Source organism: Neodiprion pinetum, chromosome 4, assembly GCF_021155775.2.
Source record: "Neodiprion pinetum isolate iyNeoPine1 chromosome 4, iyNeoPine1.2, whole genome shotgun sequence".
NCBI classification, from domain to species: Eukaryota; Metazoa; Arthropoda; class Insecta; order Hymenoptera; family Diprionidae; genus Neodiprion; species Neodiprion pinetum.
In genome coordinates this window covers 39,800,839-39,816,927 of record NC_060235.2, presented here as the reverse complement: position 1 = coordinate 39,816,927, position 16,089 = coordinate 39,800,839, and the positions used below count along the sequence as shown (strand labels likewise).

The 16,089-nt window shown below is 38.5% G+C and overlaps 2 protein-coding genes across 2 annotated transcripts; one reads left to right on the top strand and one right to left on the bottom strand.

Moving 5' to 3' along the window:
- Positions 1–63: 63 nt before the first annotated feature.
- On the bottom strand, positions 64–6,431 carry Mkp3 (Mitogen-activated protein kinase phosphatase 3). Its single transcript, XM_046623593.2, has 4 exons — positions 4,241–6,431; positions 2,945–3,133; positions 2,216–2,458; positions 64–1,382 (listed from the first exon to the last, which is right to left on the bottom strand). Exons 1-4 carry the CDS (start codon positions 4,629–4,631, stop codon positions 1,006–1,008), a joined length of 1,200 nt encoding a protein of 399 aa, XP_046479549.1. The 5' UTR covers positions 4,632–6,431; the 3' UTR covers positions 64–1,005.
- Positions 6,432–12,674: 6,243 nt separating this feature from the next.
- Positions 12,675–15,783, top strand: LOC124217663 (uncharacterized). Its single transcript, XM_046623580.2, has 2 exons — positions 12,675–12,870; positions 12,969–15,783. Exon 2 carries the CDS (start codon positions 13,120–13,122, stop codon positions 14,584–14,586), a length of 1,467 nt encoding a protein of 488 aa, XP_046479536.1. The 5' UTR covers positions 12,675–12,870; positions 12,969–13,119; the 3' UTR covers positions 14,587–15,783.
- The last annotated feature ends 306 nt before the right edge of the window (positions 15,784–16,089 follow it).

Below are 16,089 nucleotides of genomic sequence, written 5' to 3'. Positions count from 1 at the left end.
ATAACATTCACTGTATATATTCATATTAATTTCAATTATGTTCGATGAAAAATACATACTATATATTGAGATAGTTTGTTTCAGCCATGTAGATTTAGGCTCGCGACGGGAATGTGAATGTGTTGGCTTTTTTCTTTATTTTTTTTTTTTTGGTTTTTTTTACAAAAATAATTTTTTAATATATTCTTGAGATCTGTAGGACGATATTGCAGAAAAGTGATGTTGCTGCTCTGAAGTTCGAACAATCAATCAAAAATGTGCAGATGATTCAGACTGCGATATTCATTATTCATTCATTTGCTTAATTAATTAATTAATTAGTTATTTACTTTCTTTCACTAGTATATTATCATTATCCCAAGTACATTGGGCCACCGAATGCATATTTCAACAACCAGAAAAAGCAGTTTTTAACGCAGCCGTTACAACTTTTTAACAACATGCATACTGATCTGACTATTCGATTTATCTTTTTTTTTATTTTCATCTAACACTAGCAAACCACTAGAGCAGTTTGAACCAATTTTCTGTTTCATGCATATCACCGTACACGTAATGTAAAATTGAGACAAATTATGCACGAAAAGGGGTAGGGAATGCTCTCCAAAAAAGAATACCGAATAAAGATTTTACCCGAGGATTTCTTTACTCGTTCAATGTATCATCATAAAGTAACCGAGGCTTCGCGAAGTTTACAAGTCACGTATTGCGGAAGAACAGAAAAGAAATATCAAATTTAAATTTCAAATTTCAACCCAAACGGCGTTCCGGAATAAAGGTATTTTTTTCCTTCTGGTTTTTATCGGATAAATGAAAAAAATATCTTCAACTGTTAAAGACCCTTTCAAACTTCTCAGATAAAATATTCTTTGAATAAATAATAAAACTATCCTCGTTCTTTTTTCCGTATACCCGTAGCAATTACGTGGCCGCGTTGGGCTGAGCTGGGCAGAATGAATAGCTGGGAGGGACCTAGAATTTGTATTGGGTCCCCCCAGCCCCGTCTCATTCTGCCGGCGTACTAGCCGCCCATCTATCAAACTCAATACCTGAATCAGGACTAAGACCTAGATCGATAGGACTTAAAAAGCTAGGTACGGGACAATTGCAAGGACCTCCAGGTCGGCAGGCGCCGATGCACCTTCTGTCGTTGCCTTTACTTCTATCCCCCCGATTCCTGAGCTCTATTTCAAAGCTGTGCAACTGTTCCATGAAGTGAAAATTCGGAGCTACGTTTGACTTCCGGCTTCGTACTAAATTAAAAGCGTCATTCAGGCTAAGGCTGCACTTGTGCATAAGGTAGGCAACCGTTATTGTTACGGAACGTGATACTCCGGCTAAACAGTGGACCAGTACACCTTTATCCGAACTTCTTGCTTCCTCTGGAAAGAAACGGAAAAAAATCAGAAATCATTATCACGAGAGTTATCGAGGCTTATAAACGAGGTGGCAACGTAAAGCGTTCGTAAAGCAAACTTGTGACCAATATTTCGTCGATTACACATTATAATTGTATTCGACAGGAAGTTATGAAATGTTTGTAATATCGACGCGTTTTAATGAAGCATATTAATTAGTTGCGGGAATTTCTCCAGGAAACTGTTTGAAGGATTTTGCGGCTGCCTGCGGAGCACGTATTTCATTACGCAACGCGAATTTCGTACTGTAAACAATGAAAATATTTAGAATAGAATTTGAATACTTCATAAAAATACAACGGGGCTCTCATTCTCAAACGGTGCTGTAGCATAACCGGATATCCGTTGTTTAATTGTCTAGAGTAAGTTCGCCCGCCACGTGGGAAAGTTTCTATTTATAAGAATCCCAATTTAACCACCGCGACTTTCTTACACAGGAAATCCTGTTTAAGAAATGCTTAAATCTTAGAAATTGAGCTGAAAATTAAAACCCGTATACCGCGGCCAACGGAAAACGTACGTAAACCCGCAAATATTATTATTTAATAATAATAATATTTGCGGGTTTACGTACGTTTTCCGTTTGCAACAATTTTGGCATTGTTTGTGAGCGACTTTAGTAATGTGATCTCTTCAAAAAATACACAGTACATCCAATTAAACACACTGGTAAACAAATTGAAGTCAGTTCTGTCTTTTTTACCGTTATGCAACTTTTTTAGACAGCCCATAATTTTCAAATACGAAATAGAAAACACGTTTATAAATATCCAATGATCGAAGTAAAAATGATTTACCGATGAACTGAATTGCCTGAGGAAAAAAGCTGGCCAAGTTTTGACTCCAGTGATCGCTGATAGGTATCTGCATGTATTTGATAGAGCCAGCATCTTCAAACACATTTGGTAAATCAGGTGTAACGTTCAGGATATATTGTATCCTGTGGCGAGCTAGGGCATCTCTGTCTTCGCTGTTGGCTGCATTTCCTAAATATAAGTGCGGTAGTATTTCCACTGGAAAGTCTTTGTCTTCCTCTGGCCCTACATAGAGAATAAAACACTTTGTAAGTTTGCAATCTTGTGTGTTCAACTTGATACTTATTAATTATACACATGATAAGACACTTCATAAAACAACTTCTCAAGAGTAAGCTCAACAGACCTCCTCAACCTGTCAAGTACTGCGATATCTACTAAACAATCAACAAATAAATATGAAGATAGTTACACATCGTGGTATCGACCTGTTTAGAGTGAGTTTATAATCAAAGAAACTGCTGGTCTGAAATATATCTGATTTCAGAGTTCAAATTATTCTTATTATTCAGAGTTTTATTTCTACCAGGAATTTAATACTTAGCTGGAATAATAACTGTAACACGAATAGATATCAACCAAAGTTTAAGAGGCACACTGATTCTTTCGAGTGCTCGTATTAATAATCTAAAATAACGCTTGGTAAAATTTAATATGTTTAATACTTGGAAATAAAATTTGTTAGGGTGGGATTTTATTTTGTATGCTCACCGACAGAGTCACAGGTACTGTCGCTATCAGAATCGGAATAGGCTCTCGTTGTGGGTGGGGTTGAAATGCGAAGGGATCTAAGGCCCATAAGTTCTCCCTCGTTTGGATCTTGCCCAGTTAGTCCTTCGGCATTTGCCTGACCCCCTTCGCACCATTCAGGGTATCTGTCTCTGAACGCTCCGAAACCACCTGGAATAAATAACAAAAAGAATGGTATAAAAAGTTGCCAAATTCAACAAAACGAAAGAGTAATTAAAACTGGTAAATTGAGAGGAATCTTTATGTTTTTCAACAGATCCTCCTTCGCATTCTGGATAGTATTCATCCAGCATTGATGCGGTTGTTAATAAAATTACAAAAGATCTAATGAGTCACTGATTAACAATTGATTAAAACGAGTATTTTTAACGCATTTTAGATAAGAGAAAATATTGGTTCAATAAAATATAAATAATAGTTGAAGAACGTATTCCGTTATCGCGAGGTATTGTATTGGCATAAATTTTCAATTGACGAACAACAGTACCGTAGTATGCAATATTATCAGTGATTAAATGATTGTGTAGAGATGTGGGTCAGGCAGTTGGTTCTAGGGCAAGAAATGTAGTGATGGCCTGTATAGTACCAGCCGCACACAAATCAATATTTCATTCAGAACTCCCTCTCTCTCACCCTCTATCTCTGTCTCACTTCCATTTCAGTTGCCATCTCATCTACTCTTACTGGCTTTAACTTACTAGGAAATTTACAAACCGCAAGCTATAAGAAATATCTTTCCATTCGCTGCCCACAATATTCATAAAGTGAATTTCACTTGTTCTCTTTGGAAAAAAATAGTTAGATGAAAGAAAATATTTTAATATTCTCAAATTTTAATGAAATTAAAAAAAATTGAAAATAGCGAACAAAAATTTATACCAAATGTAATGAAATTTCAATTTTCAATGTTGCTCTAAGTTGATTAATATAATCCAAAAACCATGACAAGCGGTGTTTTTCTCTCCTACGTCTGCGTTGTAAAAAAAAAAACATATTTCAAAAATTGTTACAAGTAGTTATTATTTATCCCTAGAACACCCTGTGCTATGTTTAATATATTACAGGTGCACGTTCCAATACCTGTCTGCAATATAGATCTGATTGTTACTTGGTTTGTTTGTTTCTTTGTTAAAATAGAGCATCTTTTATCAGCAACCGTCAGATAATTTATCTTTTCTAGTCAGAATTGTGAAGGAAAGGCGCCGCAGGCAAGCGAACAAGCAGGCAGTATTTTTCCTCGTCACTTATCGTGCTTACCAATTAAACTAGCTACTCTGCCGCCGCTGTTTCGAAGCCTCCGAGTCAGAACTTGGATCGTCTCGCCCTGGTGACCAGCAGGCTCGGTGGAATCTCCAATCAGTATGAAAGTCCCACGGCTCTCCTTGTCCCCGTACAAAAATACTTCTACTCTGGCCCTTAGATCGAGGCACCTGATCGTCGCCAGGAGATCCACCTTACCTGCAGCCAAGCGACGCAGCATGATGCTAGGAATCGCCAGTGGCACGGAGCCCCTTATATGCGCCTCAGCAAATTCTGAGTGAGCTCTGCAGTCCAAAACAAGTAGCCGACTCGGCCCCCCTAGCGAACGAAGTTCGCTAAAAAGCCATTCCGTGCTCACCAGACCCTCTTCCGTTGTTCCGCCCGGCATTCTGAGGACACCGTTGCACTTTTTCTGTCGTTACTTTTGTTATTTTTTCTTTTCCTTTATTTTTTTCTCAAGCGATTGCTTCTCCACTCGTCGATCTCTTCTTATTCGTTAGAGAATGCGAATTATTGGAAAGTTGGTATTGCTAGAGAATTTAAAATAAAACTGCCTTCTTGTCGAAGAAATTACAATTTGGTCCAAATTAAAGATTTTGGAATGGTGATGATGACAATGCTGCTGCTGCTGCTGCTGCTGCCTTGATTTTCTCTCACTTTTACTTTTTAGTTTAAAATTTTTCAGCTTCTCGTTTTCCAATAACAGAGAACATGTATGTGGATTTGTATTATTTACTTCTTTCGACTTCGTTTCAACAACAAATACGCATACGCGTATATTTTTGGATACTTTTTAAAATATTTTTAAAACTTTAGTATGGCACTTATTAAGAATATATAATTATAATTTATAAATATATTGGAATTATTAAAATCTTGACGAAGTTGTATTATCAATTATAATTTATAATCTCGATTTTTTAGTATTATTATTATTTTTTTTTTAATGTAATAGATAAAATATGTATGTATATATTTATGAACGTAAAGTTAAGTAAAAAATAATAATTTTGTTACATCTCGTACATCTTCGTGTGATTTAATACGATGATAGCATTACTTATTATTATTATTAGAAAATGGTTTATAAATTAGAACATTTTTTTACTTATTAATAATATTGCATATGAAATTACGTCAGGTATGGATAATTGATTACTTATTACAAAATATTATAGTATCGAAAAAATGGCACTTTTTTTCAACATTTGTTTTACGGAAGTAGTACTTGTAAAGTGTAAGCGAAGATTGATCAACCAATTTGAAAACACATCTCAATCATACCCAGTTCGTAAATTTTATACGACGGGTGAATTCGATGAAGTATGTACAAGGAGCATATTGGCCTCACTTTCGGCATAACTTCTTCCCTCCTCTTCTCGAATTATTGATTTTCAAACAATTCAGAATTCGTCTATTAAAAATATAAGTTAAGTTTGGAATGTTTACAGTAGTCACTTGGGAAATGCATGTCAAAAATCTTTTGATTATCGTAATGATATTTATCGATTTGCAGTAGCGTAGTTTGCGAATAAACAATAAGGGGACATATCCTTAGACGCGGCTCTTTTTTTTTTTTTTTACTCTTCTTTATTCTCCTTCTTATTCTTCTCTTTTACTATTTTAAATCTTCATTCGTCTTACTTCACAAACTCGTATACACGGGTACAATCACTATTCCAGGTATGTGGTAGGTGTACAGGTATCAAACAAACTGATGCTGCGGCAGACGGTGTGCGAGTAAAGTAGTGGCTGGCTGACGATGAACTGACTGACCTGACTGACTGATTGACTGACCGACTAAATGAGTTACTCCAGGGCAACCCAACTATGCTTCAATTAATTAATTGATCAACAATTATTTAACGTGAATCATCAACGTTTTAACTTAATACACTCGTGGTTTCACCTCACGAAACCTTCCAACATCGCTGAACCGACTACCAAACAATTTTTCACTCAATTTGGATGAGTTTTCTTTACTTTTTTTTTTTTTTTATCCCCCCGATTCCTTCGTTTCTTCCTCTCTTCTTCTACATCACATCCAGTTCTACACTGTTCTGTTTTTTCTCTCTCTCTCTCTCTCTCACTCACTCACTCACTCACTCACTCACTCACTCGCTCGCTCACTCACTCTCTCTCTCTCTCTCCCTCTCTCTCTCTTTCTCACTGTCTCTCTTCTCTCAAGTCCTCGTTTCTTTTATACTTTTCCCAACACTGTGTTCCACTGGCCACACCTTGCTCCGAGCGTCCCTCTGTCGAGAATGGGCGAATGGCGATCAGTTTTACGAGCACAGCGAGACCAGCCCTCCCACGATTGGACCGCGATCACGTGACTTCGACTCTGGTCCAATCACGGCCAAGACTGACGTCAGTTCATTGACAAAAGATGTTTTCATTAACTAGGCGTGGGTAGATCGGAGTTCGGCGGGATGCGCGGGTGTCCGGAGTTGGACCATCGCGACAGTTCCGCCGCGGGAGGGGAACACGGATCGTCGTCGCTCGACGGTTGCGAAGGAGCGGGGGGGGGGGCGGTGGGAGGTGGAGGATGGATGGGGGCTGCCACGACTCCCCTGCCGCACTATGCGCTCCTTTACGGCGTGGGTGCGTGCCGCCGTATTATTGCGATACGGAGGCAGGAGAGAGACACGTTCGCCTTCGAGCAAACTCAATACGCGCGTAGGTCGTACAGGCATCGGCGCCCATACATTTCGCCATGTGTACATAACCGGCATACCATGTATAGGTATACCATACCGTTCTGCATCGACGTGCCCCCCCCTTGGCTTCTGTATACCTATATCGGGTGAAAATGGCTCGACTACCCCTGAGATATAGGTACATGTGTATATACATATACATGTATAGGTATACATATGTAGATAGAGGAGTCCGGTTACCATACCTATATTCATGTAATACATACTACGTCTATGTATATATAGGGTTATCCCGTGTGTACACAGCTAGAGCTAGATCAGACACTCACCCAGGGCTGCGGCGTGGGTTGACATTCCTTTCATTTAAATGTCGTTAAAATTTAATATACGTTTAATTATATCCATCCCCGTGTTATACGCTTAGGTATGCCATTGGCAGCGAAATTTTAAAAAAATTTTTTTTTTTTTTTTTTCTTCTACGATTTCGCGTACACGTAACCGATGTCTGGTTGAATGAAATAGCTGTGACACTTTACGTGTATCTAATCTTCACTGCAGTCTGCGATAACAGCTGTGTATACATCAGACATCGTGATGGATCATTTATCGAACTCTCGTGTCTTCTTACGTATGTATATATATACATATATAAGGATACACACACACACACACACACACACACACACACACACACACACACACACACACACACACACGCACGCACGCACGCACGCACACACACACACACACACACACACACACATATATATGTGTATAAGTATTATGTCATACGCATCGTTAACAATTCCGGTTTGCAAATATTATGTTTTTCGTAGTCAAATATACGGTTACATGTTCTGCACAGTGGTTCCGGAATATTATACATAGAATGTGTTATGGGTATTAGAATCGGATATGAATATAAGCCATTGGTTTTTTTTATTTTTTTTAAATTTTTTTTCTAGTAAGCAATTAGTCGTGTTCAGTTATGGCACGATTAGACTTACATCCGATCACGGTACAAAGTTATGCGATTTTCCAGATATTCAAAGGCTGTGTTGCGTGATCGCAGTTCGATCCTTGACCGAAGACGATGACCTTGTGGCGTTGACGCTTGTGGTATTAGCAATCGTTGCTTGGAAAATGTAATGCCTCATCGCTGCTTAGTCAATGAATTTACCGACGGAGTTTCCATCTTTTCTCGCGAAGATTGCAATACGTTATAACACGAATTGAAGTGACACAAAATTACATGTAAATGCGGAATGTTTGTGGGCGTGGTATGTGATCTGTTCCATGTTTTTATTATATTTCGATACACTCTTCTGTGTTAAGAAGGGTTGTTTTACTGACAATGAGAATGAAGTGACACCACGATTGCAATGTTTCATGATTACTTACATTTCATAGAGTGATTTATAATATTTCATATGATTTCGTAAGATCAAAAAAGACTTTACGGTAATCCTAAATGATTTCTCACGACTACCAATGATTACTAGTGCGTAATTTTATTTCAATATTACTGATTTCAGAGATTAAGGAATCATTTCGAATGTTATTCAAATCATGATTACTTGAGTGTAAGACTCATTTTGTATAAAATAAGTTAAAAAATACATCATGAACTCATAGTCACACCTTAAAATATTATACATAATATATACATGTTCGAAAAATTGAGAAAATTCATTGAAGTGAAATTTAATTAAATCCTCGCCGTAAAAACTGATATTTGTCTGGAATCCGACCCACCTCGATACATACTGAACCTGAATGAAATTCCACGGGTGAAAATAATATTTTTCTAACTCGGTCCATTATATTCTTTCGAAAGTTTATTATACCCACACGAATGGCGGAAGCCACGTTACATCCATACGTGCATTGTAAGACCGACGATTGCCCAAGGCTTGAACTTTCTTGGGAATTTATAAAACCGAGTATACGGCTAAGTAAGGTTCGAGTCGACATAATTACATACGGAGAGTCGTAACCCATGAAGGACGTTTCATTGTTAACGCACGTCGTCGTGGTACCGAAAGAGTGCCTCTTCGCTCTTTGCGACATACCGCGCGGTCTACGTAAAATGACGCATGTATGCGGTGCATAGATACATCATACATGCGTGATATACGCGCGGCAATACGTGTACCGGAAACGGTGCGCCATAGTGATGGGTTGTGCAGGGTATACACGAGGCGTGCTTCAATGCAGACGTGCGGACGTAGCGAGCGGAGTTGTAGGCCGTGTGTGTGATTGCCACGAAAGACCCAGGTTGACAGGAAATGGTTCGAGATAAGATAATGGCGTCCCTCGCCTCTCCTGCATCCGGCAGCTTTCTTTGCTTTCAGTAGAACCGCGTCGACGCCGTCGAAGCTGTGCCGCTGCACATAATCGGAGAACGGACGTGTTATTGCGATCAGCGAATAACGTGCTTAAAAATAAATTTGAAAGAAAAAGAAAAACGACAGTCAATTATTCGCCTTCCTTCTCTATCGTGCGTACCTCCCGCACCCTCGAATAATTCTTATTATACATATACGCCTCTGCGGTCATCCGCCGCATTAATTATTCGGTTAACATACGTCGTGTACATACGTAGGTACGTCGTGCACACCCACCGTTTCTAATTCTCTTATGGTCACACAAGAATCGAGAAATGTCTTTGAACAACCCACACGTACGTAACCATATACTGCGTCGGTTTGTTGGGAATGAGACAAATCTATTATCTCTTCCGGACAGGTTTTATATTTTACAAAACGTCGTACATCGGTATCGGTCGAATTCACCGAAACTACTACGTACAACCTTAATGCTGCAGCAAGATTCATTAATAGTCAATGATTGCTCGTGCCGTGCGTATGCTTAAAGCTCTTTCATAATAATATCATGTATATCCTGTCAGAAGTTAGCCAAACAATGACCCGATATCTCGGGCTAGAACAGACTGCACCCATTACAGCGAGGCACTGAATGGTTCTAAAAACCGGCCGCCGCGGCGTGCCCAAATTCTTTCTCTGTTCCACGCAACCTACGGGTGAAAAATTTGTTCATGCAGTCGCATTCTCGAACGAACCCGTCGCTACGAAGCGTGTGCGTGAGTTTTAACAGACCCGTGAGCACCCGGGGCATCTCTACAAACCCTGCATTCATCATAAACCTGTAGTATGTATAGATATGCACTCGGGTTCAGAGAAGTACGCATGCACGTAGGTACACACGAAACACGTACAGAGTCGCTACAACTCTGCCCGCTAAGGTGCGTGCACAGCACACCGTATACAGTGTATAATACGTTATAGGTATAGTCGCAGCTTCCCCTTCACGAACCTCGACGGGCCCGTCTCTTCTTCGATTCTCGCGACACAGGATGTGTACAGTGTACAGTCTATGCACGGTATAAGCATGCAATCAACGCCGAATATTCCGGCTATATACTACGTGGTAGTAGTTGGTGGGCGGGGGTAGGCGCTATTAAAGTAAAGTAATCAATGAACCAGCGAAAGGAAAGGCGGGGGCAGAGAGGCAGAGGAGGGTCGAACGACGGGGAATCATGCGCGCTCACGCCGGATTCTGTGCCTTATCGTAGCCGCGTTTTTATTTCGCACGCGTATCTTTACGCTGGCCGGTCCCGATGGCGGGCGGTGAGGCGGGGGGGGGGGGGGGGGGGGGAGGGCGTATGCGAGACCCGTGTCGTGTAAGAACTGCACGACTATAAGCACAGAGGACACCCAGAGACGCGGGCGCACGTCTAATTCTTGGATGCGTTTTAATAGGGTCAAGTATTGACCCTTACGCATCCAGCTCGTAAAAATTGATGCAACTCGCGACGGTTGTACATACATAAAGAGTACTTACAAGTATATTATATGTACCGCGTGTGTGTGTACAGACCCTTAGATTGATGCTGACGCGTTCAAAGTTAACACGGGACACGGCGAACCTACATACGACAGCCGTATACTGTGCCGGTTCAAGTTATAAAATTAAATTTGGAGCTAGGATATTTTTTCAAACGATTTTACGATTTTAACATTTTTACGACAAGCGGTTCCGTTCGCTGCTGTTGCTGCAACCTCAGAACTTGATCTATATATACTTAACAATACCAACGGCCCATTTTTTCTAAAAAGATTAAACGCTTTGATCCACATGCGTAATTGCGTAATTATAGGTGTAAGGTAGACGTAACGTGGATGGACGAAATTTTTCATTTGCATTTTAGCATGCTGCGAATATTACATACGGCTATGCGTATGTACGTGCATGCCTATAATAGCTGCAGCCGTACAACCGACAAATTACAACATTTTTGTTATAGCCTACGTAATATCTGTACGAGCGCAGAAGAAACTACTCCCGACGTGAATGGAATCGTCTGTTCATTCCGACAACCGCGGCATCTAATTTATGCGATACTTGTCTCGAAAAATCTTCACGTTATGCACACTTGAGACGCCGCGCTGCAGCACTGCAGTGCGCATTCTAAATAACGTATTAACTCAACAACCAGATGATATTTTTACTGCCAGATTATTGCCAACATTTCCCTTTTCACGTGGGTAGGCACGTAATAAGGGTGAATCGATAGAGTTTTTGCAAGACGACTTCGCTGCACAGTCGGAATTTATGATATTATGAGGGCTTATGAAACTACCTACCTTCTGGAGGAAGGCAGTCAGCAAGCCGTCATTTTATAAATTATAATCAGAATTCAAAGAATCCGTATCTTCAGTCGACGATGGAAGTAAATCCTTTTACGTGTTTTGTAAAGTCGCGGTAATACCTGGTAATCATTACCATCGATTTCAGAGTTAGTATAATCGGCCTTTAATGTGCATTGAGGTCATGCATTGATCTGATATTTTATTTCTCCTCAAATTACAGTATATTTGATATCAAATTTACCACGTTCCTATAGCGATTCGTTATTTTTTTTACCATACACACGTACGTGTTACCATCTGATGGCAACGTACAGTCAGGTGAACACAAATACACTTGTACATGTGCTTCGTACAGTAAATTTCTGAAAAATCAACCAACAAATTGTTTGGTCAGGTTTCATTCCTATAGATGTGGAGCAATATAAAAAATTATTTATAACTCGAAAAACATCCGAACTCCGAAAACAGTTCTTACCGACCTGTGTTGCAAAACTTCTTTACCGACGCTACAGGTGTATCACAGTAAACAAAAAGATTTTCTTTGACGGTAACAACAAATCAGTTGGGTGAAGATTGCGTATGAATGATGAATAAAAATTTAATTAATAATGTATCGGCAATGAACGAGGTGAGTAACCGATCACCATCAATTTTTTTATTCTTCCTATGAAAGTTTTCGAATCAAAAAACAAATATTTAAATTATACTATCTCGAATACAAGAATTTTACTTGTTACATTTGAGTAGAGAAATTAAGAATATCAGCAAGGGAAATGCATGAAAACAAACACTTTAATTCGAGAAAATGATTTTCATGTGTGGATTGGGGTGACCTGTTCTACTAAATCTAACTGCTAAACTATCACATATGCAGAGCAATTCTTACCTTTACGAAATTGCTATTCCTAAGGTTTGCCAATTCGCAAAACGCGCGGTAATCAATTTGCTGATAATCATGAATCTGAATATCTATTCAAATTGTGACATGATTGGTGGATTCATAATTTTCGGTTGAGACACCGCAACACACGATTTCCGGGATTATCATAAGCTGGCGCTGTTTTTTTTTTTTTCGTGACGTTCGGTATTTCGATTACATTGCGAAAACAAAAGTATGTGCCTCCTGATATAATCCGAAGCAGAGGAATACCGACGACTCTGCTGAGTTCGAACGTTTTAACGCAAAATTTGAATTGATCAGTGAATATTACAAATTAAAAGCTGTATGAAAACAAACGAGTCTACGGACTAGTATAATATATAGACACGTGAAACGAAGTACAACCAGAAGAAGGTATATTAGGCTGGATTGGGATTTGGGTTGGATTTAAGTCAAGTCAAGAAAGTTTGTGAGTATTAACGGCTATTTTTAAATCACTTCTTGTATTCCAGATTTTCTCGATCACGTGTAAATCGAATCGAAAAAGGTGAAGATTTTTGCAGAAACACAGGTAATTGGAAGCTCCTGGCAGCTGATAAGGAAATTTAATTCCACCTGGATATACTGAGATTAAGCAAAACGGATACTGCTAAAGATACAACTATGGAGGGCAAACCATTGACGGATCCTCTTGATTCATATTTTGTAATTCCGGGTAACAACCTGTCTCTCACAGGCAACGTGCTTGCGCAATATTTCACAGTCACTACAGACAGCTACATTTCTCTATGCTTTCACTTGTACGAGCTATTATGTGCTGAAAATTCAAGGTTCAAAGACGAAGTTTCTGAGTCAGCATTTCAATATTACGCCATTATGTTACTGTGGCAAAGACTACGACAGCTTTTGCCTCCCAGTGTGGTCAGATCATCACCATTTCTAGATAAGCTTTCTTACTTCGAAGAACATTTAATGATGATTCCCAGGCCGCTTGAAATATACTTGAAAGGTATTGGAAATTTTCGCCATCCCTACTTGGGTGAAATGCGATTTCAACTGCCTTCGGCTATCACTAGTCAAAAATTTGATTTGACTACCGGTGCCTTTGGAAAAATAACCGACAGGACACATTTTCTGTATGAAGCATTTCCTGCCCCCGGGGTTGCAGCTCTGCGCATTTTAGCAGATCTGAAGCATACTAATTCTCCTGGCGATCCCATTTGGGATTTACCCCAACATCTACGTCCTGATTACGAGGTTAAAACAAATCAGGTTCCTATGCCAACAATTAATCTTTTGGGTTGGTTTCCAGCCCAGAGTTTGACAGATGGTCAGCTGAGATTATTGAAAACTTTAGGGATACCGAATGATCACTCAGAAGACGATATGTCAATATTCTTCCTCAACAGCTGTAAATTGCTAAGAACGATCAGTGAATACTTTTGGTCACACAAAACTGTTGCGAGTCGTCTCACTTCGCCACTTACGTTCCAATTTGGAACATCTGCAATATCCACTACATCTAGCACAGACGAAGTGATCAAGAAAGTCAAACTGGAGGAATCATCCTCAAGTACCGTTATTGCGACTAAAGAAACCTCTACTAGCAAACCTGTATCATTCGAATTTGCACTTGCAGATTTACCTGCGAGCACTTCAAAAGAATTATCCTCCCAGCAATTCCCCGAAAATATCCCAGTAAATAACTTTTGTGGTGATAGCACAAGGTTTGGGTCGGTTAACAGTATGTCGACAACAGGATCCATAGTTCAGGGACTTTGCATAAAAAAAGTTAATGGTAATAAGCTCTTTGAGTTTGATAGGTACGCAATGTACTGTGAAGGAAAAATATCCGTGTTTTCGACAATGAAGGTCACCGATAACTTCGCAACAGGTGGTGCTGTTACTGCGTATCGAATGCCAAAGGAGCCAATCGATAATCAACACTGTTGGTCCTGCTATGATTATAACAGCTACAAAGAAGTTCCTGAATCCTGGATTCATACACGTAATGAAGTCTACAACCTGGGCAGTATCCACGAATTAAATCAATCTATGTGGTTTACGGGAGCTGCCGACAAGTGGCTGTTGCAACACTTATTCCTTGAGAAACATGCAACTGTAAAGTGAAGGAAGAGAAACACTGATGTTGATATTTGAAAGCAGAAAAAGAAGATGTACATACAAGTAAATTTTTCATATCACGCTTGTATCAAATGGCTGTTACGTTATTCACTAGAAAACCTGTGAGTCATCACTAGTATATCTAGTTTGTCTATTCATTACGAGTATACCTAAGTACATTCCTTACTACTGACATATAACTTCATCTCACATATATTCTTCAGGAACTACTAAGTTAAAAATCTCAAATACAACCAAAGATTCTTCCTCAATTCGATGTATTTTGAATTATATGTAAAATGCATTCCTGAACTACAAGCTATTGATTGCGTGCATTTTTGGTTACTTCTGCTCAGAGTCTTTAATTAATCTGTTAGAGCCTAATGCTTTCCACATGAGGTATAGAAATTAGATGGAAATTTCAAATTACTGATCTTGAAAAAAGTTGTATTTGATAAGACTGAAAAAAAATGTTATACTTATGTCATGTATTCTGTTAAAAAATTTGTAAAGTAATGATAATTCTGAAGTTTCCTCACATATATTAATTTTATGAAAGCAAAAAAAGTGTTTTCTTTTTAATCTTCAGCAAAATCTTCCGATACAAAGTATATTACTAAATTGTGTAATTCTTTAATTAAAATGTTTTGGATCGATAATTGAAAGTTTGTTGTTACCGAAAAATTTTTTGATAAAAAATAACTTTAATAGTAAAGAAAATTTCTGTTACAATTTTATTTTTGTTGATACCTAATCAGACTTAAAAAAGCATATTTGGCAACCTTCGTGCAGAAAAGTCTGAGTCATATAGAATCGTTACTGATTTTTACGCTATGGAATGCTAAAGCTAATAAGAGTGTTCTGATCTATTTTTTGCCTTACAAAAAATTGGAGAAGAACCTAGTTTGATTGGATTTGACATTAATAGTTAAAGGCTGTTCTTCCTCAACTTGCAACTTTATACTTTATAATTTATACAAGTACGATCCATTTTTGTGTTTTTATTGACTGGTAATGTGTGTCTTATCTACATCTATATTTATTTTTCTATTGTACGTGTATATTGTAGATGTATAGCTATGTGCATTCATGTATCTATTTATGGTCATTTGTTCTACCGTAGTTTGTGCTGAAGAGTATTTTTTCACAAGGATGATGCCTAACTCTCCAACAACATTTTATTATTTTATCCACGTTTATCTTTGTACTGTAAATATTTATATTTCACTTGGTTTGGATAAAACTTCAAAACAAATAAATCTGTTTATTTCGTAAGAATTTTGAAACCGACCTTTTTTTGCTACGGCCCACTATTTTAGCTCGTGCTTAAACTGAGTTAACTCTAATCATTGTTGAATTTCTCTAAAGTTTTGCTCTAATTGGTTGAACTGCAAAGTAAAGCAAAGTTTAGAGTTGAATTTTGAATATAATTTCGACCGAAGCTTTTGAAATGTATGGCACAGATGAATTTTGAAAATCTCAGAAAGGATCTATGTAAGAAATTGTAAT